Source organism: Abramis brama (genome assembly GCF_963993115.1).
Source record: "Abramis brama genome assembly, chromosome: 18".
Classification (NCBI taxonomy): domain Eukaryota; kingdom Metazoa; phylum Chordata; class Actinopteri; order Cypriniformes; family Leuciscidae; genus Abramis; species Abramis brama.
Window position 1 is genome coordinate 21,134,233 of NC_139980.1, and position 26,311 is coordinate 21,160,543.

At 38.2% G+C, this 26,311-nt stretch overlaps 1 protein-coding gene across 1 annotated transcript in view; it reads left to right on the top strand.

The window, feature by feature from the left end:
- Positions 1–26,311, top strand: part of nrxn3b (neurexin 3b) — a 436,638-nt gene that overhangs the window by 364,767 nt on the left and 45,560 nt on the right. The window contains exon 19 of the mRNA XM_084091093.1: positions 21,144–21,315. Coding sequence (XP_083947219.1) covers positions 21,144–21,315 — 172 coding nt within the window. The remainder of the gene's footprint in view (positions 1–21,143; positions 21,316–26,311) is intronic.

Here is a 26,311-nt window from a genome sequence, read left to right on the forward strand (position 1 = left end):
TATATATATATATATATAATTACATGCCTTACAAGATTAGCGAGTGGAGACACACATAGAAAGATATATACACATTATATATATATATATATATATATATATATATATATATATATATATATATATATATATATATATATATATATATATGTATATCCTATAAATTACATTTATTTAAGCAAGGTTGTTTTCACAATGAAGTGAAAGTGCCTTTAAATCCCATTTTTGTAGAGTCTCTATTATGATAAGGAATGAAGGGTTGAAGACTCTGCAGAAATCTTTCTATGTGTGTCTCCACTCGTTTTGGGTTTGGATTAACGAAGGCCCTGTATGAATATGTATTGACTTTTTGTTCTGCTTAGCATGACTCAGATTATATGGTATGGAGAATCTGCCTTGCAGCACTCCTCCTGAAATTAGTAGTACAGAGATCACACAGACTGTTGGAGGATGAGGAAGTTTGAGGAAGTGTATAATGAATGGAGAGGAAAGTAGTTTCACATAATTGTATTACTTAATTAGCTTATTGCTAGGTTATATTTAAAAAGACATGCATTGGTATTCTTTATTTTACAAAATGAATCTGCTAATAAACATTGTTTTGAAAGTTATCTTTTATCTTTGAATTGTAACAGGTAAAAATGTAGATTTTTCTGCCTCAAAATATTTTTTTAATTGTGTAAATCCTTTATATTTTGTACACAGAAATGTCCAACTTCTATGGTCACCTCAGAAGGATGATGGTCATGTATGATAGGGATTTCATCTCAGTACCTAATTTATGTATTTAAAATGACAGTGTCAACCCATGTTACAATACCCCTGTCTCGCCTATTTCTTCTTTGTTTTATAAGAATAAAATGGCATTCAAAAATATACTGAAATCCATTGTTGCCTCTGCTGTGAGACACATTTATACTCATTATCGACGTTTATGCAAAAGTCTCTGCTTTAAATATGCAGGCATGTTGCTATTCCATTCATGCTGTAATATTCAAGGGATAGTTCCCCCAAAAATGAAAATTCTGTCATTAATTACTCACCCTCATGTCGTTCCAAACCCGTAAGACTTAATTAATTAATGACAGAATTTTCATTTTCGGGTGAACTATCACTTTAATGTTGGAATTCAGTGTGCAGGAGGGTCTTGACAGGGTCATCACTTTCCCTAATGATGGGGACCCTCTAGACTTCCAAATAAATGCTACAAATGTTCCTGCCACCCTTCAAATATCACAAAATCACTCTAGTGTTTCACGGCCGACTGGCGGAAAGGGCCCTCAGTTCTTTGGCCCTGACTCAAACGAGAGGCCATTAATCTCATTCAATCGATTCATCTCCTGCATGTGCAGTGATATCGTTTTGATGAGCTCTAACCTCATGCTAAATTTACCCCTTAGGTCATGTAGATAGCCTATGTAAATCTATATACAAGGATTAGTTATGTATTTGATACTGGATGCCCTCATCAAAGGTTGCATGGTTGTTTCCCTTACGTAAAGAAAATATATTTCCTTCAGCCCAGGCTTATTGGAAAAACCTACATGTGGCATCATTTTGCAAAACGCAAAATGCGTTGTGTCATACACGTTTTGCGACAGTTTCAAAGTGAATGCAGTGAGTGGCGCTAAAAGCGTGTTTAGTTTTTTTCCGGGATCAGATGAACGTGATTATGGTAATGTTTTATTACGTTAGAGTTTGTACGATTGTCTATGACCGAATCACAGTCGTACTGATATAGATTCATATCACATGACTGCAAGTGTGATATTGCTTATATACAACAGTTCGATGGCACAAGTAGGCGGAAATAATTGCAGAGTGTCTTAAAAACCCTCTTGTTGAGAGTCAAACAGATCGGCCCAAGCTTCCGTTACGAATTCTAAAACATCACTTTAGAACTAGCAACAATGGCTTGGGCTGCTCCAGTGAAGTTATTAGTGTTAGTATTATTGAGTAGAGGACTGTGAGAGAGAACGTGTGCGATTACCTGCCTTTGTTAGAGCTTTCATTCTCTAGGTCAAGTCATAAATTCATGAAAGTAATTGAGTTTGCCATATCCGTGTCTGTGGATGAAATAGCATCCTTTCAATGGTGGATTTCACATGATGGGTGTCAGCACTGGCCAATGCATTGATCTCTATGCAGTGAAACGTCTGATTCAGTTTTACCCCGGTGCCATGTTGTTTGTCGGTTAAGCCTCGTAAGGTGGTGTGCAAAGTTCAAATAATCTCCTTGTTTAAAACCTTGTTTTGTTCCTGAATGATAAAGACAGTCCACTAACACTGTTTCTCAGTGCCAGGTATTTATATAAAATTGTATTTATTGAACAATAATATTTAATGAACAATAATAGCCATTATACAAGTATAGAAGTTTGTACAGTAGGACATAGACAAGCAAACTCTTGGATATCATTAAAGTTAAATAAAAATATGAAGTTATAAAACATAACTTTGCCCTCAGTTATAACGATTTGCCTAGTAATGAATAATAGATTAATTAAACCAAAATTGCCAGTAATATTCCAAAACAAATTATATCTTGTGTTTAACCTCTAAGGGTATGTTTACACCACAACGATGTACTAAAAATGGAAACAGACGACAAGGTTGTCAAAACAATCCCCTTCACACAGGTCCGTGAAAATGAATAAAAACGCTGTATTATGCATACCAGGCCAGTAGTTGGCAATGTCACTTTGTAAAGAAACTCTACGCATATATAGACTGAACACGTAGTTTACATGGAGACAATAACGGTATTGTTTTCTAAAACTTACACTTTCAATCCCGTTTCCAAAAGTTTGAGTTTTTTAGGCCCCCAAAACGCCGTTGACGTGGAAATGAATGACCAAAACGGATAAAAAGTTTTTAGTTTTTAGTTGACAAAGGTGTCATGTAAACAACCCCTAACGTTCCCAGTGCTGATATACTAGGACTGTCCCCTAGTGGTCAACTGAATGACGATCTCAGAAAAGTTCATGCAATGTTTGCCGGTGTCGCTGAGGCACGCTTGAGCACTTCATTTATATTTTAAATGCTCATTATTACAGTTTAGTATTTCTCCCCCAACTAATCAACTAATGGCTTAAATGAACGACTATCAGTCGACTGGGAAAATCGGGGGCAGCCCTGGCTGATACTGGTGAAATATCAGCACTCCCAGAAGGCTTCTCAGCCAATCAGATTCAAAGACTGGAACTAACTGGTGTATATATGCATTATTTTTTGTATGTGTGGTTTTGGTTGTTCAAAAAAAAAATATTAAAACGTTTGTACGCAGATCTCGCATGCAAATTATGTATATTTAGTAGGGGTGTAACGATATTCGAACCGAACCGAAAAACCGCGATACAACAGCTACGGTTCGAACCGCGATACTCTCATGTCGAACCGAACGCGCCCCGCCCCCTGCTGCCCCGGCCCAACTCTCACATCACTTTGTCACAAAACTATTTTTTTCTTCCTTGACATTTGATTAAATAGTTATTAATGAGTACACTTTTAACAACTAATAAGAGCTGTAGTTTTACTAAATATTATTTACTAAATAAAATGCATGTCACGTGATTTGGGTGATCGATCACGCTCGGGAGTTTACATACGCACTTCAGGATGGCAACTCCGCGGCATATTGAGATTGAAGACCCTCCGGTCACAACCACTGACTGATACAACAGCAGCAGTGCTGATCACGACACTTGAGAATGATCACCGACACCGTCATCATCCAATATGATGACATATCACAGCTTTTTTTAATCATCGTTTTGAGACAAATCATTGTTTGATTTGCTAACATAATCCTCTGCCGTCTGGTCGCTTCCGCTTCAAGCCGGACTCGTCTCGCGCTAACGGTAATTCTCACTGTCCACGTTTTGATTTCGGCAAATCAATTTTGGCGAATGCAAACAACGTGATTATTGTTCATGAGTCCAACATCCAGCCACGCAAGAAAACATGAAATCTACCTGAGGGAATAATATGCTCAAAAAACATTTCTGATTATTATTAATGTTTAAAACTGTTTTGTTTTTTCCCCCAGGATTCTTTGAAGAATGTAAAGATCATAATAGATTTATTTGAAATAGAAAGCTTGTGTAACACTATAATTTACTGTCACTTTTGATTAGCCTAATGCATCCTTGCTGAATAAAAGTAGGCAATTACTTTCTTTAATTTCTTTCCCAAAAAAAATTCTCTTACTAACCTCAAACTTTTGAACTGTAGGCCTATGTATAATGTTAAAAAAGCTTTCTATTTCAGATAAATGCTGTTATTTTGAATGGTGGTTTGTTTGTAATGTGACATTTTGTTTGTATGACATTAAAATTATTTTTAGAATTAAATTGTACATAAATAGGTTAAGCAATACAAATGTGTTTGTCTGATAACCTTTTAAACATATACTTAACTACAGTTTGCAGACACTGAAATTATGTACATTGTGCGATACAGTACAAATATTTTGAGTGTCCCTCGTTTTCCTATAAAGAATCACGATTGTCCCGCATTTTCCTTTTCTGAAGTTGGCAACCCTACTCAGGTGTGCAGTTTATTTCTGACTAGTCAGTGGAGGCATTTATTTCATTTTAGTTAACTCAGGTGTGCTAACTGCTCTAAAGAAAACGTGAAGCCACTGTATAAAGTTAAGTTAATAAAGTTAAAGTTAATAAGTTAGATTATTGTTGTTGTTGTTGTTTTTATTAAGTTAAAAGTGAATCTAGTGTTATTATTGCTGGTGCCCTGCCATGAACCCTGCCCCCACAGCAAACAGAACCGAACCGAACCGAACCGTGGCTCCAAAACCGTGATATGAACCGAACCGTGGCATTGGTGTATCGTTACACCCCTAATATTTAGTGAAGGACACCCTTTGGCCTTTATGAGATTGGTCTGGTATCCCATATTATTTACCTATATATTACCTATATTTACAAAGTACCTATGATCATTCTGGAATAGAACATTCTGCTTTCAGACAACAGTTTTTGCTCCAGTCTCTTTGACATCGGAGTTTGGTTGGAGTGAATGCTATTTTTTTTTTTTTTTAGGTGCACACCAAGAAAGGTTGCATTGCTTTCATTCCAGAATTACTTACTGAAATGAAAATGTATTGATTACAGTTAATTTGCCTATTACAGCATAATGCATTGCTCATTGGTGCTTGTCTCTGCAGAAATGACCTTTGGCGAGCCTTGCATTCTTTGTACCTTTGGCAGACAGACATAAGTGCTGATCTGTGTATGTCAAGACTTTGTAATAAAATTATTTTATTACAAAAAAAAGGGGGAGAGGAGAAACAAACTTGTGAAACTGGCATCTATTCCTGAGTTGTTATCTAGCTACAGTGGTCAACAGCTGGCACAAAACTGCACTAGAACGTTGATGTTGCAAACGTCCCACAGTTCTGAGCAAAATGATTCAATGTGAATGCAGAACTGCAGGGGGAATCGTATTGGGATTCGGACAGCGCAATTGAAAGAGTTCTAATTATAACATAAACATTTGCTGTATAAAGTAGGGCTGGGAATCACTGGGTACTTCACGATACGATACGATACACGATACATTGTTCACGATACCGATAATATCACGATATGGCGATACTGCGATAATCGATATATTATCAGTAATAACTCACAATATATCATGTTTTAAGAAATAAAAAGATTTTTTTTTTAATTAGGAAAATGAATCTCCATTTCGTTTTTGGATGAAACACAATAACAAAAACAACTTGTGCAACAGTTGCAACAAAACAATCACAGACACTATTTTTGTTTTGCTGCAGATGATTTTTTTCACTCGGGAGAAATCGAGTGGAATCGGTGATGCTCGCATGGTCGCGGATCGTAGCGTGTGAGAGGAATTACAAGCCGAGCCGAGCACGTTACGAGCACCTCCCGACCTCCCGATAATTTTTAAACATGTTTTTTCACCAGCTGTCCCCTATTGCCAAATCATACACAACCACGTCGATGGGGCTATACCTCAGTGGCAGCAACCATACAGTGTGCGCATACACTGTCACTGTCACACACACACACACACACACTTTTCTCTCTCTCTCTCTCTCTCCCATTCGCAACATGACGGTTTAGCGCGAAAGCCCACGTGATTGCTGCCGGCTCGGGATAAAATTCATGCAGGACAGTCGTGCCTTGTACCAGCTGCTTTGACGCGATTATCAGTTAAACTGATCTCACGACCTCCCGAGTGTCCGAACTCGCACCGTGTACGCCCGCCCTAACGGCTTTTAATATCGATACTTGGCAAGAGCGCATCGAGAATCGATCGCGGGAGAAAATATTGCGAGATATCGCCATATCGATATTTTGGCGCACCCCTATAAAGTTTGAAGGCTATTGTTTGCCCTCTGTTTCCTTTACACTGATGATGGTGGTTGCATATGGTTCAGTCCCTTGCCAAGAGATCAAGGTACTTCGCTCCTGTCTGCAGGCTGCCAAAGCGATAGAGGCTTTCTGGGAGAGATTTGATGCCTGGGGCTGACTTTTTGTTGGAGCCATTGATCGGAGAGACAGAATTGGATTGTGTAGCTTATTACTGGTGTCAGTGAACATTACATGGGGGAGAGATAGAGCCCTTCTTTATCAGTGCAGGCTCCTGCTGCAACTCAAATTACTTTTATCACTCTTGGCTACCCTGGTACCACCCACGGCGGAGAAACACCAGACATTATGCTCTCGGTCGCAGTGAAATTCTGCAATAACCTTCTAAATGTTTGCCGCCATATGTAAGACATCAGGTATTATATCAGAGAAAGTGCAAAAATCAACAAGCATCAGTCTTGTGTGCTGGTCCCTTTCGAATGAAAAAAGCAATATAGTGTGTGCTGTCTTACCATGATGTGTTAATGCTGTTCAATAGCTTGAATATGGAAATTGAAATTGACTATAGTAGTGTGTAACAATATCCAGTCATTATTGTTATCATCATTGTGAATGGTTTTATTTTCGTTAGAATACAATTTACCTTTACCATCCCATTCTTTGAAAAGACAATGAAATGTTGTGGGCCATTGCAGTGTAATTGGAAATGGCAATCATGCCAGGCTGGAAATGCAAGTAGGGAACCAAAACTTAGTGAGCTGCCTACTACTATGACTGAGTGACTGATTTGGAGCACTTCAACTAATGCAGAAACTCCACTTGCCAAATAGCTCTGGTAGACTCAACTTGCAGTTGGCACACACTCAAAAAAATCAATAATTTAACACCTTATTATCAGGTTTCTGTTTCAAATGTGATTACATCATATTAAATTGATTTGAAACAGTTACTCTTTGACTTAACTTGATGTTTTCATTTTGAAATAACATGTTTCAATCAAGTAACCCAATCAAACAGGACTTTCACTTCCCATCATGCTTTGCAAAGGTGCTGAATTGTAAGAGTAAATGTTGAAATAAAGTGTTATTTTAAGTTTTATAATGTTGTTTTTTTTAGCAAGATAAGAAAATAGAGAGACTTGTTAATGTTTAATGTTCTATTATGTTGGTATTTAAAAGTTTCTGTTATGTTAGTATTTTGGGGGGGTTACCATGAAGCCATGGGTGAAGTGTAGAGCATGTTCTTGGGTTGAGGACCTGCTTAGAATTCAAATTACTTTAATAATAATGCAAACACTATGGTAGTGCTTTGGATGAAACCTGTATCATATGTTTATTCATTAACTTATTTACATTTGTATAGTCTTACCCATAGATACCAATACATTGATGATTCATCAGTGGCTGTTTCAATGGGTTTTAAAAGCTATATGAAAGCTGTCCGCCATATTGGAACAATCAAAGCCGGTCCGTGAATACTCGAGAACAAGTTGACTGAGTGTCTGCAACCGTAGTTACACTCATGTATAAATATCAACATCTGCAATACACTTCAGCTGATGATTTTGCTAAACTAACAATACAACCAGACCAAGGTGTCAGCTAACATGACATTAAAAAGTAAAAGTAAAACCATTAAAAAGTACCATAGTACCAAACTTGTAATATATAATAAATATAAATATAGGTCTTACCTGCCATCTTGGATTTTTCTTTTTTTTTTCATAAAATCACCACAATGAATTTCTTCGCAAAGGATGCAATATAGGCTGCCTTAGAATTTACCAATACGAGATTTCTAAGGAGGCAATATTATTACATTTCTTTCATTTTCGTCTAGAGTGTGCTTATGCCTGGTAGTCAGCTCTCTAGGTTTTTTAAACTGAGCAAATGTTGCTTGCGGTCGAGACAGAATCGGTGAGCTAGAAAGAGATGCCTGTCTTCAGAGAAATCTGTAGTGAAGCCTCCTGTCCTGACTCGCTTCCATTTGTTATCATTTCAGCCCTCACAACAGAAACTGTCTGAACTAGGATATCTAATAATCAGATGGTCCTGCCCATCCAGCTGTTACTCTATGAGAATGTGCAGAATTTGTGCCAGGCATAGTGCATCTGCAATCAGAGAGCTTAAACAGACTCTTAGATCAGGTTGCTGTGTACTGCACTGCTTTTCTTGGCTCTAATGGAGAGCGCATATTAATGAATCATTCTTCGGCTTTGGTCTGGATTCACTAAATTAACACTCATGGTACACCTCTCATTAAAATCATTCCATGCACCTCGATGTTAATTGTCGATTGAGCCCTCGTCAGCAGGTCTTAGGTTACATTCGTTGAAAGTGGAGCATGCTGGGAGTCTTGAGGCGCTCAGAAAACATTGGGGAACAGTGAACGCTGAAGCGTGTGGTGGCAGATTAATTTATCACACACTTCAGTACAGCACATCCATGTATTTATTTACCTTCGTTTTTGTTTGAAAAATGGCTTCCTCTGTGCCAAGCCTTGAGGACAGGTAATTACACCTTCAAGAGTCCTGGTGGGGATTAAAACAAATGACATAAGAAAGGAAATGCACTCCATCTTGTCTGGCATGCCTTGAAACCCTTTTGTGATGGCTATGTGAACATGAATTCGGAACAGTGAAACTGACTTTGCAGATAGTGCCAGTAAACTGCAAAAGACAATGGGGAAAGTTTGTCCATCGGGGAGTTATGAAGAGTCCCCAAACAAGAACCATGTGGGATACATATGAGAAAGGTGGAAGAGCATATGTTTGTGAATTTGCAGTAGGTCGGTACGAAGTGCATTAGTCATCGTTACGTGCATGCCCCACATTCCTGTTGGCAGCTCATTCTTATCTACTGGATTTAAGAAAAATTACAGCAGCCTTGGCAACCAAATCCATTTGCGTGCTCTCATTGGCAGCATCTTTGAGGAGGTTTCTAAAAGTGGATCACTTTAACATGCAAATGTTTCCTGTTAATTAAGCTAGCACCTTCATCCTTTTTAGGGATGCTTGATGTTTTTTTTTGTGTGTGTGTGTGTGTGTGTGTGTGTGTGTGTGTGTGTGTGTGTGTGTGTGTGTGTGTGTGTCTGATACCGATATCGTAGTCTTGAGTATCTGCAGATACAGAGGACCGTCCAAAATCAGTACTGTTTTTCTTGATTATTTTAAAAGTGCTGTACCTCACTAACTACACAATAATTAATTGTAAAAAATAAGAAATACACACAAACACAGATTCTCAAATACAGACCGGCACAAAAGTGCATATTTGAATCCCAGTACCATGATTATGCACTTAAAGCAAGCAACATAGATTTACTGAGCCTTTTTCATCAGAGTTTTAAATTCCATTTGCTCTGTAAATCACAAGTTGTATTAAGTCCTATACGTCAGTGGTCTAATCTAACAGACACTTGGTATCAAGTACCACAACTCCAGCAAAATACAGTCCTTTTAAACATTTCAGATTATGTATAATAATGGGAACATTGGAGAGTGTTTTGCATGCTAACATGTAAATTAATGTGACATGCTGTTTGAAGATGCTGAATGGAAAAGAGTTTCTGTGAACTTAAATTTAACAGTTTAATGTGTTACAGGTCCCGGGCAGTCGGGAGGACTGTAAGCAGTTTAAAAACTTAAAGCAGGGCTCAGTAATTCCGGGATTTCTTCGCTGTATTCTCGCTTTTTGCTCGCAGGTTTCTCTCTATAGCTCCCCCCACAGCTTCGGAATAGGTATTTGACAACACTGTTGTAAAAACTCGTTGGCGATTCTCAGACACCAGAGGCTAGTAGATCAACGACATCAAAGCAGATCGGACAATCTTTAAAACGTCTTCTTCATTCGGGTTCGAACAGCGTGAGGGAGCGAAATAATGACAGCATTTTAGCAGATTTCTTTAGGCCGTAAAGCAATTGTTTACATTGCGAGACCTGATATCACGCGATACTTCCTGACGGCCGCTGGCTCAAAGTTGCAAGTGCGTATTTTCCGCTCACGGACACCAGGGGGGTGCGAAACGACCACCATTCAACCCGAAATAAGTAATATAATCATTCCAATGACTCCGAAGCTGTTCAGTTAAGGTAAAAAAGTTACTTAGATCACCTTTAACAGTAAATGAGAGAGAGAGAGACAATAGTTAGTTGTTGCTTAAAGGTCCTCTTTGTTGTCTGAGGATGCACCACAATCGTCACGGCAACTCCACTCTCTCAACTGCCAACCAGAATTCGGAAGATGCAGCTGAGCTGCCCAATGTAAACTCACTACAATAATAAAACTTATATATATACAAGTAAACTGAAATAGACATGTGTAGGTAATAAAAGAAAGAAAGAAAGAAAGAAAGAAAGAAAGAAAGAAATATATACAAACAATCCAATATCCCTGTGACCCAACTAAATTCAGGGTGGTCACACTCTCCCCCACAAAGAAACTAATGCTTCCAAATATTCTTTAAACAACCGTATTACTTGTTGATTCCTTTTGTCTCTCAATAAACATAAATGGGATAATTTAGTGGTGGCAATGTCTGGTATTTTATGAAAGGACCAGGTATGTAAAATGATGGTATGTATGTTGGTGTTGGAGAAGTGTAGTATTGAGAATAACTGCTTATTGGCATGGCTTGCGTCTCATGAAACCCTACAGTGTTAACTGCTGTGTGTGTCTGTAATGATGGCTGGCCTAAATGCGAGTAGGTGCAGCCCATTTATCAGCATATCTTGTCGGAGACTCATCTATTTCTTCTGAGTTCAGTCCAAACAGTAGATCAACTGGCAAACTAGGAGATCGACCAAACATTAAGTAAAAGGGTGAGAATCCAGTTGCCTCATGTCTTGTGCAGTTGTAAGCATGAACAACACGTGCTAGATGTTCTTTCCAGTTCTCCTTTTCCTTCTCTTGGAGTGTTCTCAGCATTTGTAAGAGAGTCCTATTAAATCGCTCAGCTGGGTTGCATTGGGGATGATAGGGTGTGGTCCTTGAATGTCCAACTCCAGATAGTCTACTTAAAGTCTTGAACAGTTCATTCTCAAATTCTCTTCCTTGGTCATGATGTAATTTATTTGGATATCCAAAGCGTGGAATAAAATCATTGAATATCTTTTCTGCTGCTGTTCTTCCAGCCTTGTTCTTGGTTGCATAGGCTTGAGCATACCTGGTAAAGTGATCGACTACAACCAGTATGTACTCAAAACCACCTTTACTTCTTTCCAAGTGGAGATAATCTATGGAAACGAGTTCAAGAGGAAAAGTAGTTGTAATGCTTCCCATTGGAGCTCTCTCATGGGTAACAGGCTTCTTTTGCTTAATGCATGAACATCTTCTGGTAACATAATTTTCAATGTCCACTTTCATATGTGGCCAATAAAATCTTTCTCTTGCCAGATGAATCACCCTCTCTGTGCCAGCATGACCCATGTCATCATGAAGATGCTTCAGAACCTTCTTCTTAAATTCAGCAGGTAAAACCAGTTGTTTCTGATGAGTGGTCTTGCGATACAACAAGCCATTCTCAATGTGAAGTTTTCGCCATTCATGTAATAATTTTTTTGGTGGGCCATGTAACCCTCTTCTGACTTCACGGGTGAGATTTTGGTTGTTTTCTTTAAGTTTGAATATGTCCCCAATAGCAGGATCGTCTTTCTGTGCTCTCTGTAACTCGCTGTGATGGATTGTTGATAGAAAATCATGGGGGGAGAAAATTCTGGGCACGTGTTGGTAACATCAGAGTTTTGAGCTGTAAGCAGGGTAGCTATCCAGCTATAGCTAGATCCAGCTATCTATTTCTCTTTTCTTTGCTACCTGGCTCCCTTCCCAGGTTGCACGGACTGTATCAATGGACATCTCCTCTGAGCATGAGGCCACATACTGCCCTATGTCCAGAGGACAACGAGAAAGAGTGTCAGCATCTGTATTTTCCTTTCCTGGTCAGTACTTAACCCTCTGGGGACTTTTTTTTTTTAGCAATGTAAATTAAGTTCATAATGCTCTGTTAATTTTGATCTTTCATTTTCGTGTTATACATCAATCGATCCTGTTCACTTTCTATTTTTTTTCTGTGTACTCACAATAAAAATAAAGTGTTTTGCTTTTTGCCAAATAAAGAAAAATTAACATGATGCGAGTTCTGCACTCTCTTTGTCAGTGAACTCCAATTTGAAACGCGTCCGAAAATGATCTGTAACTCCGCGAAAATTCAGTCAAACAGGCAAACATACCCACGGGCATCAAGCTTGAGATCGCATCTTTTAAATGAAGTAATTTTTATAAAAAACAAATATTCTCAGCTTGTGAAATCTGTATTAAAAGAGAGCGATTCCAGTTGAGCTCATTAGAGCTCATTCAAATGTAATGTGACCACGCCCCGGAGAGCGCGCGGTATTCAAACGCAAATTCTGAGAACCATTTCAGTCCTGTGAAACGCCCATCAGCTGTAAACACAGTGCGCCGCGAGTGATGCATAATATAGCCTACATAACAAACAGTGAGCAATAGATCCCGCTGAGGAGTGAGGTAGGCTAAGTTATCTTTTCTCAAGTGTTAATGTGAAATAACGTTATGGAATAACGTTATGGAATAACGTTAGTGTAGGCCTATGTAATCGCGTTTCTGTGAGATGAATGAAGGGTACATATTTGTAAAGATATGTACCCTTCAGGTTCTCAGAATTTGCGTTTAAATACCGCGAATGAATGTTTGCCTGTTTGAAACAGAATGTTTGCCTGTTTGACCTAAATATGAATCGTGTGTCTGTGTGTGAAAGAATAAACCGCTTTAATCAACTAAAATGCTTGGCTATACTGAGATGAGTAAAAATCGACTGAAATATGTTGAAATAAAATGTCTGTATAAGCAATATATTAAACTGCAAATTAACATTTATATGCCCTAATATTTCATAAAAACAGCGTTATAGTCAGGCGAAATATGAAAGACAACATTTTGTTGACTAGATTTGGCTACAGTTTTTACTGTAGAATATACTGCCACATCAAATATATATATACAGTGAGGAAAATAAGTATTTGAACACCCTGCTATTTTGCAAGTTCTCCCACTTAGAAATCATGGAGGGGTCTGAAATTGTCATGGTAGGTGCATGTCCACTGTGAGAGACATAATCTAAAAAAAAAAAATCCAGAAATCACAATGTATGATTTTTTAACTATTTATTTGTATGATACAGCTGCAAATAAGTATTTGAACACCTGAGAAAATCAATGTTAATATTTGGTACAGTAGCCTTTGTTTGCAATTACAGAGGTCAAACGTTTCCTGTAGTTTTTCACCAGGTTTGCACACACTGCAGGAGGGATTTTGGCCCACTCCTCCACACAGATCTTCTCTAGATCAGTCAGGTTTCTGGGCTGTCACTGAGAAACACGGAGTTTGAGCTCCCTCCAAAGATTCTCTATTGGGTTTAGGTCTGGAGACTGGCTAGGCCACGCCAGAACCTTGTTATGTTTCTTACAGAGCCACTCCTTGGTTATCCTGGCTGTGTGCTTCGGGTCATTGTCATGTTGGAAGACCCAGCCTCGACCCATCTTCAATGCTCTAACTGAGGGAAGGAGGTTGTTCCCCAAAATCTCGCAATACATGGCCCCGGTCATCCTCTCCTTAATACAGTGCAGTCGCCCTGTCCCATGTGCAGAAAAACACCCCCAAAGCATGATGCTACCACCCCCATGCTTCACAGTAGGGATGGTGTTCTTGGGATGGTACTCATCATTCTTCTTCCTCCAAACACGTTTAGTGGAATTATGACCAAAAAGTTCTATTTTGGTCTCATCTGACCACATGACTTTCTCCCATGACTCCTCTGGATCATCCAAATGGTCATTGGCAAACTTAAGTCGGGCCTTGACATGTGCTGGTTTAAGCAGGGGAACCTTCCGTGCCATGCATGATTTCAAACCATGACGTCTTAGTGTATTACCAACAGTAACCTTGGAAACGGTGGTCCCAGCTCTTTTCAGGTCATTGACCAGCTCCTCCCGTGTAGTTCTGGGCTAATTTCTCACCTTTCTTAGGATCATTGAGACCCCACGAGGTGAGATCTTGCATGGAGCCCCAGTCCGAGGGAGATTGACAGTCATGTTTAGCTTCTTCCATTTTCTAATGATTACTCCAACAGTGGACCTTTTTTCACCAAGCTGCTTGGCAATTTCCCCGTAGCCCTTTCCAGCCTTGTGGAGGTGTACAATTTTGTCTCTAGTGTCTTTGGACAGCTCTTTGGTCTTGGCCATGTTAGTAGTTGGATTCTTACTGATTGTATGGGGTGGACAGGTGTCTTTATGCAGCTAACAACCTCAAACAGGTGCATCTAATTTAGGATAATAAATGGAGTGGAGGTGGACATTTTAAAGGCAGACTAACAGGTCTTTGAGGGTCAGAATTCTAGCTGATAGACAGGTGTTCAAATACTTATTTGCAGCTGTATCATACAAATAAATAGTTAAAAAATCATACATTGTGATTCCTGGATTTTTTTTTTTTTGGATTATGTCTCTCACAGTGGACATGCACCTACGATGACAATTTCAGACCCCTCCATGATTTCCAAGTGGAAGAACTGGCAAAATAGCAGGGTGTTCAAATACTTATTTTCCTCACTGTATATATATATATATATATACTATTTTTGTCAAAAATAAAGTCATCAACTAAGATGTTAGATGTTCCAATGTTGGCTATATTCAAACTAATGAATACATAATCTTTTTTTTTTTACAAAGAAAGAGTACACTTGAAATATTGTTTAAATTGTAATTATTGTTGTAATTGTAACCTTTTTAATAAAATAGCAAAAGATATTTACAAGATAGATGTAAGCAAAATCTTAAATGGTCAATATAAGTCTTCTTCTAGTTTGGGTACTGCAGACGGCGTATGTGCGGGGGTATTATTGCGCAATACCAGCAAGAACACATCGTCTCAAACTGTCAGCAGCGTTCTGTGTGCTCGTCACCTTGTGAGTTCATTCTTCCAAGAACAACTAGCAAGAGCGTTCTCCCCAAGAACACAAGTCCGTTCTTTACATTCTTGGTTTTGAGAAACACCCTCGGACTTAACAATCCAACCTTTAGCCAACATATCTTGAATGTACTCCTTGACTTCCTTATAGAGTGGTTTAGGTATGGAGGCATATGTTCTTTGCACAGGTATGTCATCCTTTAATGAAATAGTCATCTGTAGATTAGGAATGCATCCTATCTCATCGTTGTCACGTGCAAACGCCGCTGACTCTTCATAAAGCAATTATTTTACCTGCTCTTGCTGTTTTTTACTGAGGTGGCTAAGATCAACTGGAGGATGCCAAAGTATTGTAGAATTTTTTTCTTCATCTTTGGTACCAGACAGGGAGTCCATACTGTTCACTTCCACAGACAAAGGTCGAAAATCTTCTTGACCATTTTCAATTATTTTTCTGACTGTCTGTATGCTCCCTAGTGTGATCTTTCGGGGCAGTGTGATGCTATGCATGGTTTGATTGCCAACAGGAATTTGAACATATGGATTCTGTGGATTTTCAATTTTTAAAAGTCCCTCGCCAACAATCAACTGGTCCAACTGTGGACACTCCATGACAGGTTCAAACAGCACCACCGAGCTGGTTAGATAAAAGTTATCTGGAACACGACACCTAACATGAGTGACACAACCTGAGTGGATAACAACATCCTGCGGTCCAACATTTAATGAGACCTGGAAATCCAAATCTAGCTTATTTGAATTTTTTTGGTATTGAATGAGATTGACAAGAGCATTGGCTTTATCGCCTTCAATTTCCATTGTTGTGCTGAAGAGGTTAGCTAGGGTGAACAAGGCTTGAGTTTGATTTTCCCTACCTCTTATAATCTCTTGGATGACATTAAAGCCTAGAATAGGTCTTTCAAAGCCAATAGTGCTTACCAGGAAAGGAACCTGTATAGCCAGTCTAGGGTTCTCATTCCCTAGAAGGTTAAGAGTGATCTCCACTGCACCAAGGAAGGGTATTAGGTCCTTTTTTACATCTCTGACCTCCAGTTCCTGTGGGTCAATAATCTCTGTGAGTGGACGAAGCTTTGCATGAGGTAAGTAAATTTCTTTCCAATTAACCCCCTGAGGTCGGCAATCACGCCGGCGTGATCTGCTCACTTTTTTCCTTATCAGTGCAAGAGAGAGTCAAAGTACTATTTTGATTTTGACATACTTGTGTTATACATCAATCGATCCTGTTAAGTGTGTAATTTTTTTGTGTATACTCACAATAAAAACAAAGTGTTGTGCTTTTTGCCAAATAAAGAAAAATAAACATGATGTGAGTTCTGCTTTCTCTCTGTCAGTGAAGTCCATTCTGAAACGCGTCCAACAATGAACTGTAACTCAGTCAAACAGGCATACAGACACACAGGCATGAAGCTTGAATTCTCTTCTTTATGGTTTAATGTGACCCCGCCCATGGAGAGCGCGCGCTATTCAAACGCAAATTATCTGAGGCGATCCATGCAAACCTGTGAAACGCCCACATCAGCTGGATAACACACACCGCGAGTTCACATTCAGACACATGTACTTTACGACGCTGTGAGGAATAATACTATCTTAATAATAATCCTGGAAAATTTACCTCAGAAGTGCTGGAAGTTTCATTTCGAGGAGCAACGGATCCGGCTGAGGAATAGGTCAGTTCTATATTTGCTTTGTTCTAATCGCAAGTGTCTGTACACGCAAAAAGACTGTTTAAATATGAATCGCTTTTCTGTGTGTGAATGAATGAACGCACAGATGCGTGCTGTTGTGGAGCTACTACAGCTGGCAAAAATACTGTTTAAAAATGAATCGTGTTTTTGTGTGTGAATGAATGAACAGCTTTTACCAAACTCTATTGCTATACTGAGATGAGTAAAAATCGACTACAAAATCGGATAGATTATAAAGTTTTTACTGTAAAATACTGCCACATCAAATAAGCTTATAATGTTGCCAATTTCTGCTCATATGTTAAATATATATATACTATGTTTTGTCAAAAATAAAGTCATCAACTAAGATGTTATTATAGTGTTTGTTCCAATGTAGGCTATATTCAAACTAATGAATCCTTAACTTTGAATTACGTATGATAAAATGTATACTTTAGTTTTTACAAAGAAAGATTACACTGGAAATATTGTTACAATTTTAATTGTTGTTGTAACTGTATAACCTTTTTAATAAAATAGCACACAAAAAAAAAAATATATATATATATACAAGGATAGATGTAAACAAAATCTTAAAAGGTCAATATAAGCCTTCTCTTTAAATAATTTGTATTGTGTTTTATTAGTGACACATTTGGGTAGAGAATATATTCCAAATCTGAAAATGGGTAGTTGACGTGACGTGGCTTTTTCACCGTCACAGAAGATAAAAAATAATTTATTTCACATTTTCATCATTTAGAATACTATAAATGGTTAAACATTTTCTTGTTTTACATGAATTTGTTGTTTAAATACCTGAGTTATTTTTTTTTTTTTTTACAACTTTGAGCCAAATCTCAAAATCGTCCTATGGTGTGACGGTAGACAACATTATTTCATAAATATTAACTTTTATAAATAAAGAAAATAATGTTTAAACATCTTAATGAACACTCCTGGCATAATTGTGCAAGTGTCTATTTCACTAAGTGGCCATCACTTTTCCTATACATACATTTCTAAAAGTGTAGGAATTGAATAAAGTTTGTCACAGAAAAAAATGTCCTTTGGTGTTATGCAATAACCTGATATTAAGTTGGGCAATATCATGGACAACTAAATTTAGTTGAAAGACCCCATTCAAGGTCATATGACTGAAGACCCCTATGAAGCCCATGAGCAGTGCACATGGCAAGTATTTCTCTCAGAATTGTTCAAATATTTAACTATGTTTTCAGACCACTGAAATTGTTACGTTTTTTTGTCCTTTAGTGTGACACTCCTAAATTAGATTTTTTTATTAAAATTTGTATTTTTAACAGCAGGACTATGTAATATTATGCAAATGTATCATGCCAATTGCTAATAACTGTTCAGCTAGTATTAGCATGGTTATTAACTGCCACAAAAGCTCAAATGTCCTATGGATTGTGTCCCATAAAAATATAAATGTCCCATAAAAAGTTTTGTTTTCCAAAAAAAGTACTTTTTCTTGGCCATTTGTCAACTACCCAAATACAGTATGAGAACAATTAACTGCACAATTACTAGAAATGTTTACCTTGGATATTATACAATTTGCAAGCACAATTTGTGGAAAAAACAACAACAACTGTGAACCAATTATATATATATTGCCTTTCCAAACAAAAAGTGTCTTACAAAATTTAAATCAATGTATTGTTTTATGTGAATGATTAGGCAGGATGATTTTCACATCATTTTGAAGAAAAAACTCTAGGCGACAAAATGCATTATTCAGAAGTCTTGTGGACACATATTTAGTATGTGTTTTGTGGCCTTATTTCAGAAATTTTCATTTTTATTTTTTTCAATAACCATGCATAAACATTATTCTCTCAAAAATACAAACATGTACATACATGTTGCTCACATATTATGGTAGCCCTGTTTGTGCTAAATAGAGTGTAATTATGTGCATGCACCACCTTGTGGCGAGTAGACTGACCCAGTCGGCATTGTCTCTCGCTTTCATCACTTGTAATTCTTATTACCTGCCTCAGCAGGATTTCATCAGAAACATTGGGGTCTGAAAGGAAAAGTCTCAACTCTCGCCGAATGTCACTGTGCTTTAGGCCGATGCCTTGTGACACAGTATGGATAAACACACTCTGAATTGTATGGTCGTCGTATCTGATGTCTGCATTTAACTGTCTAGAACAGAACAATACCTTCTGCTTTAGGCCGATCATGCGGTACAGGAATTGTTGTGGCGTCTCATGGTCATGTTGGTTGGCACTCATAAGTTCCTGGAAAAGTTCAGTACTGCTGCTTTCACCTAGATGAGACTGGAGAAAACTATTTTATTCTGCAACAGTTATGTCATCTTTGGTTATTAACATATCTTTAAAATTTCCAGGTTTAATCATGCGAAACACCCCTCGAATGATCTCGCCTTTCAGTGTAACCTTCCTTAATGCCTTCATCTATTTGCTTGCACAGGTTGCTGAAACTTATGTCTCCTATTTGTCCCCCATGGATCTTGAATTCTCTACGCTGCAACATTGGAATGTCTCTGATGGAGACCATGGTGTCAGGTGCAAAATTAGATGTACTGTGGTCGTTGAATTCCTGTCTTGGAATGCTTGAATATACAGGATTATTATTGCTTGGAAGATGTGTGTGTGACATGAGTGAGGGTTTAGGTAGTGTGGTAGGAACAGTTGTACTGGCTAAAAGTTTTCTACCTAACTCCTCATAATTTGATAACAATCTCTGGTACTCAACCTCTGAGGTGTCTGTGTTATGAGGTGCAGAAGGCACAGTAGTACGTTGTTCTACAATTTCATCAATATAGTCCTTTAAATTCAGTAACACAGTCATTCCTTGGTCAGGTCTAGATAATTCACAACTATTCATGTAAGTGTCGATGTAATTAATGTAGCTTTCTTCGTCGTCGTTCTTTAAAGGTGCCCACAGCAGCCAATCACAGCAGTGGGCGTTTACACTGAAGTCTCACACAGACACGCCCCTTCAAACAGAGCGTTCAAATCAGAGGCTAAAATCAGGCTAGGAAAAATGCCTTTTATTTCTAAATTATAACAAATTTTGATCTAAAAAACATACTAAAATTATAAGGGCACCCCAGGAAACATTCTAAAATAATAAAATAATCCATGCAATGGGACCTTTAATAGTGTGACATCCGCATCTGATGCTGGGTGAATGTATTTTGCCAACTGAAGAGTTCACCTGCGTTCAAAGTGTAAACTTTCTTCTTGATGTCCCAGGTAAGTCTCTTTCTTTCTTCGTCGGACATGATGCACTTCCAGGTACGGTAGATCTGGTCACGTGGTAATGCTCTTGGTCAGGATGATGCTGGTCACCTGCTCCCCTTAGCCTCTAACACACACGTTGCTCCCTTTTAGAGGAATGTGCTTTGCTGTCCCTAGGTTCAAAAATCACTGGACCAGACGTCTTCAGAGTAGTGCTGATCCCGGACGAGCCACCAAAATCTGTTACAGGTCCCGGGCAGTCAGGAGGACTGTAAGCAGTTTAAAAACTTAACAGTAAATGAGAGAGAGAGAGACAATAGTTAGTGGTTGCTTAAAGGTCCTCTTTGTTGTCTGAGGATGCACCGCAATCGTCACAGCAACTCCACTCTCTCAACTGCCAACCAGAATTAGGAAGATGCAGCTGAGCTGCCCAATGTAAACTCACTACAATAATAAAACTTATATATACAAGTAAACTGAAATAGACATGTGTAGGTAATAAAAGAAAGAAAGAAAGAAATATATACAAACAATCCAATATCCCTGTGACCCAACTAAATTCAGGGTGGTCACAAATATGTTGTCTGTTCCTCAAATAAACTGATTTAATGGCTTCAGAAGATTTGAAATATAATACACTAAACCATCTGAGTAGCTTTTTTTTTTTTTTTTAGAGTACCAACTATGGCTAACGCACAGTATCTGATTTTGGATCAGTTCTATCTAACTGATACCTGATCCATCAAAAAGGTCCGTATCAGACAAATATCGAGACTCGGTATCGGATCAATGTACTGTATCCCTAATCCCTTTGCGCTAAGTTAAATCAGCCGTTTGGTATTGCTAGACTGACAAGATTGTGTTGTTTCTGTTCCAGGAAGAAGGAAAGGTGGGCGTAACGTTCAACATCGGTACAGTGGACATCAGCGTCAAAGAGTTGACTACAGATGTCAATGACGGGAAATATCATGTGGTGCGCTTCACAAGGAATGGGGGAAACGCCACCTTACAGGTGGACAACTGGCCGATCAACGAGCACTTTCCATCAGGTAACACCTGCTTACTAACCAAAGTGAAGTTTCTTCAAGAGAAATTAGTTTTTACTGTTAAACCCACTGGATATCATGTGCTCTCAAGGAAATCAAGGCGTGTAAGGCAAAGGACAACATATTTTCATGCCCATTTAATTTATAATCTGCATGTTTCAAGGCATGCAAATTTTCAGAAATGGGAACAGGTGTTCATAATTATAACACTGATCTCCATTCTGCTGAGAGAAAGGCATAGAAAAGAAAGGACACTGCAAAGAATAAAGCAAATGCCACTTAACTCGATCGACTTGGCTTTCGTTTCTTTCTTAATTGTCCTCGGAAATATCCATATGTGGAAGTAATCAAGCCTGGGCACCTGGCCTGTGCACAATGGCAGGCCAAGCCATTGCCTTTGTCCCTGCGATTAGCGCCATGACATCTGGCCAGCTGCTTTTGAGAGGTTTTGAAAGGCAGAGGGAAGAGTAGGGCGCAGGTTTAAGGCAGTATTGTGGCAGATACAGCAGCTGTGGGAGAATGATCCCCAGACCTCTGTGTATCTGTGACTCTCAGACATAGGAAGCAAGCAATGATGGATGAATACAAATGAGTTCATCAAATACAGCAGAGGTTTGTTATAGAAGCTCAAGCTACATGGAGAAATAGGGCATGCTGTAATACTGCCCTCAAACGCTATCAAAAAAAAAAAACTCTCAAAAACCCTTCACACTCAATTAATTTGGGTTCTGTGTCCTCCACTTTGATGTCTCTGTTGCTTCGGCACCCTCCGTGGGATATCTGGCCCCTGCACTTCTCGTCCAATTAGAGAGCCGCTCTCGTCAGGGTTACTCAAGCTGTATTCAATGGCAGGTCTTTCTAAAGAGAGATAGCCTTAAAATGGCCAACATACAGGCGGAGGGGGCAGGAAAAAGGACACAGGCTAATTCTGCTACAGCATTAGCTCACTATTCAAGCTTGATCTGTTATGGACACTGACAAAGAGCCAGAGATAGGATGCCATTTTCCTAACAGACTATTAGCCACACTTAAAGCTAAATATAATGCCTGAAATGTCCTAAATGGTCAAACTCAATACATGTAGTTTGCGTACATGGATAAATAAACCTTCACAGCGTCTGGAGGTGTGTAGTGGCTTCTGTTGAAGCTCTTGCATCATTCAGTCTCAAATTAGCCTCAGAGACATGATGTAATGATATAATGATGTAGTCTATGTGAAACATTCATTCAGTAGACATTCCTCGTGGCATCTAGCAGTATTTTAAATGATGGGATATTTTTACACAGGATCTCTACAGAATCACTTTGAGAACTGGTGTTTATTTAGCATAGTGTAAACCACAAATTTTTCATAACCTTGCTGAAATAAGAATGTTCTGTGAACCATGTATCAAATAAGAAATTAATGAGGATAGACTGCCATATTAACATGACTTGTCAAACAGAAAAAAGAGATAAAGAGTAGAATCTGAACAATTTGTCTGTTTGTGTTTGTGTTCCTTCCACCCATATTACATCTATACTTCTAGTAAGCTATCTAGTATGCTACATTGTTGACATCACTATGATGTATGTCTAATTCAGCCTGCATGTATTATCCAGTAGCTCAGTTTATCTAGGTACCATACCATAAAAAAATTATTCTTAAATTATTTTTAGTCCAGGAAAGTCATTGTTAAAATGGACCATCAATTTGCTGGATATATTATTCCATGCATTTTTGTTGAGTTATATAAGGTTTCACATGTATGTGCCCATTCAGTTATTCCATAAATCCAAGTTCTTTATTTATTTATTTTATTATTTCTTTATCTTTGTGTAGAATTAACCATGTGTCATGTGCAGTGGAATTCTGGTTAAAAAAAAGCAGTACAGTGCAGCTAAGTTACGCTGATCATCAAGACCTATTGCTCCCCTGAATTAAATCAATGATGTTACATATTGGCCTCGATTAAACCCCACAGCTTTGAATCAGACAAGTACTCGATATTAAAAGGCCAATACATTTTTCTCCAAATTTCAGTAAAGCTTTGCCTCTGATGACATTTAACTCCTTGACTCCCTCCATCCATCATTCAATTGCAGATTTGGTAATTCACTGTCTCTTTTTTATACGCATACACACACTGAAACACTGATATTATGCAGGACATTCAATGTTTTTAATTTGACAATTATTGATTTCAATTCTTCTGTTAAAGGCTGTGCCATCTCTTGAGTAATTACGGTCTAGGATTCAGACTCATCGACTGAATAGCACTTGAAATCCTTCACGTTAGTGATGCTCTGCATTCTTGTCTCGCTCAATAAACTGTTACCAGATCCTCACAGCTGTGTTGCCATGGCATGGTGTGAGAATATCCAGGGTACCCGTAATCTCTGAGCTTATTCATATGTTTTAACCAAGCATGAAGGGCAAAGCATTTTTCAATGCAGAAGAAATTTAACTCTTTGCCCACCAGTTAAATGTTTATCATTTTCAAAAAACTTTCATAGCTTTTCCATTTTGTTCTATGGATATACAACCTGATCTAACGGGAAAATGTAACTATTTTAGGAATTATTATGAATTTGAATCGTACAAAAACGTACAATTTTTAAAAGAAACTCTAACCCCGCCCCTAAACTTACCCATCACTGGGGTTTAATCAGATAGTACGAAAATATACAATAAAATAGTTACGAATTGCTGTGAGATTGTTGTGGAATATCAGAACATACAATATATCAAAAGAAAGAACAGAACCTCTGCTTTTAAACAAAAAAAAACTAAACAAAAAAACATTTTAGTCTAGCTTCTTTTTTTTTATTTTGAACAGAAAGCTGCAAAAATCCCATTTTTGTCAAAGACTCAGAATGATGATCAAAACATAGATGGAGTAAATTCATTCCATCAACATCCCAAAAGCTTGCACAGTCCTATACCTCTACCTGGGTAGACATTACATTCAGTAGCATTAGGCAGTTTTGATTTACATGCGTTTGAATGTTTGATGATTGCGTTAGCTTACATATGCATAAACAATGCTTCTATTGCTTGTTTCTGCTTTTTCATTCACAATTTTGTCAGAATACAGACTACTTTTGAATGGCCATTAATGAAGAATGATGCTTTTGCCCCTACAATAGTCTAGTTAAGGCATCGACCGACAGGGACTAACTGCCTGTGATAACCAGTCAAACCTTAAACCTTTCCATGGTAAGTTTGATTTAAAGGGATAGTTCACCCAAAAATTAAAATTCTGTCATCATTTACTCACCCTCAAGTTGTTCCAAACCTGTATGAGTTTCTTTGTTCTGCTGAACACAAAGGAAGATATTTGGAAGAATGTTTGTAATCAAACAGATCTCGGTCCCCATTGACTTCCATAGTAGGAAAAAATATATACTATGGTAGTCAATGGGGACCGAGATCTGTTTGGTTACAAACATTCTTCCAAATATCTTCCTTTGTGTTCAGCAGAGCAAAGAAACTCATACAGGTTTGGAACAACTTGAGGGTGAGTAAATGATGACAGAATTTTCATTTTTGGGTGAACTATCCCTTTAAACCTTCATTCACAATAATCACAATCAGTGGTTAACCATATCCAAAAAATAAATAAATAAATAAAATTAACAGTATTTTACCAGGTTTTGTAGGCTGATATATGAGATCAGGACAACAACAGTGTTTACTTAAAAGATAGGTGTAATTTTACAAGTCAGTCATACTCAATGCAGAGTGTATTTGAGTGAGATTAGCATTTTCCATTCATGTGATTTCAGAATAACATTCTTTAGCTGCTGGCATTGCAGGGTGGAAAACGTGGCTTCAGTTGATGGACTATGGCCGTTGTGTGTGTGTTTACTTGGAAGAAACAGATGGCAGAAGAGATAATTGAAGGGCAGCAACAGGCTCAAGCTCTCCTGGGAGAAGTTGGGAACTTTTCCCTTCTTCAATAACTCCGTTACCTTCCCATCATGGCAGACTATCAGTAATTCCTTGGCGGTAGATTTAAAAGGTGATGCTACAATCGATAAAGATACACTCTGCTTTACTACTTTTCTGTGTTTTACAAATTTAACCTTATGACATGAAGTGACTTCGTCACACTAAAGACACAATATTAATACAGCCCTTGACTTTTACTTTGTATTTCTCATTACATTTCACCATTGTTCTTATTTTGTAAATCATGGTAACCACAAGAAAAACCACACATGACATGTCAATTTGACTGAAAAAAAGCCCATTATGGTTTAGTTATAAAAGTAGGGTATTTTTTATGGAAATCAGTAGCCTAAACAAACTAAGTATAGATATAAATGAAAAGAGAACTTCCTTTAGCCATTCAATGGAGACAGAGATGCGTCCTGTGAACAGCACAGCACTTCCCAGCAGAACACACATTATTCTGACATATGTTCAGCGAGACCTTCATAGCCAAGGTTCGACTGCGTTCCAATGAAGAACAGACTCTTCTCACTTCTTCACCAGTATGGGTCATGAGGAGCTGGCAACAGAATTCATTCGCACATGTTTGTATGCTTACAGCATCTGCTGACGGCCCCCTACCGCAAATCTCTGGCACTGAAAAGGGATGTACTGACACAACGCCAGCATTTGTTTTGACTAAAGCGCTTCCATCTGAAGGGAGTGATTCAGATATTGTTCTAGCGGGAAACCTACACAAATGTGCTGATGGAGGGGAGGAAACAGAGACATCTCTCACAGATATGATGTCCTCTTTTGCTCTGAGCTCTTATGGAAGAGGAAATGTGACACTCCAGGATTGTGTTGTAAAGTTATATAAACGCTTATACTGGAATATACTGTTAGTGAACATCCTGACGCCGCTCACACTGCTGAGAGCGCTGTTTAGATTAATATGTAGATTAATAACACGCTTTCCTCTCTTTAAAGGTGCCTTATGTAAAAATTGAGGTAAAAATATCCAAAAAATGAGCTACATGCATCAAAAGAATGAGAAGAAATAAGGGCGATGATGTCATTAAA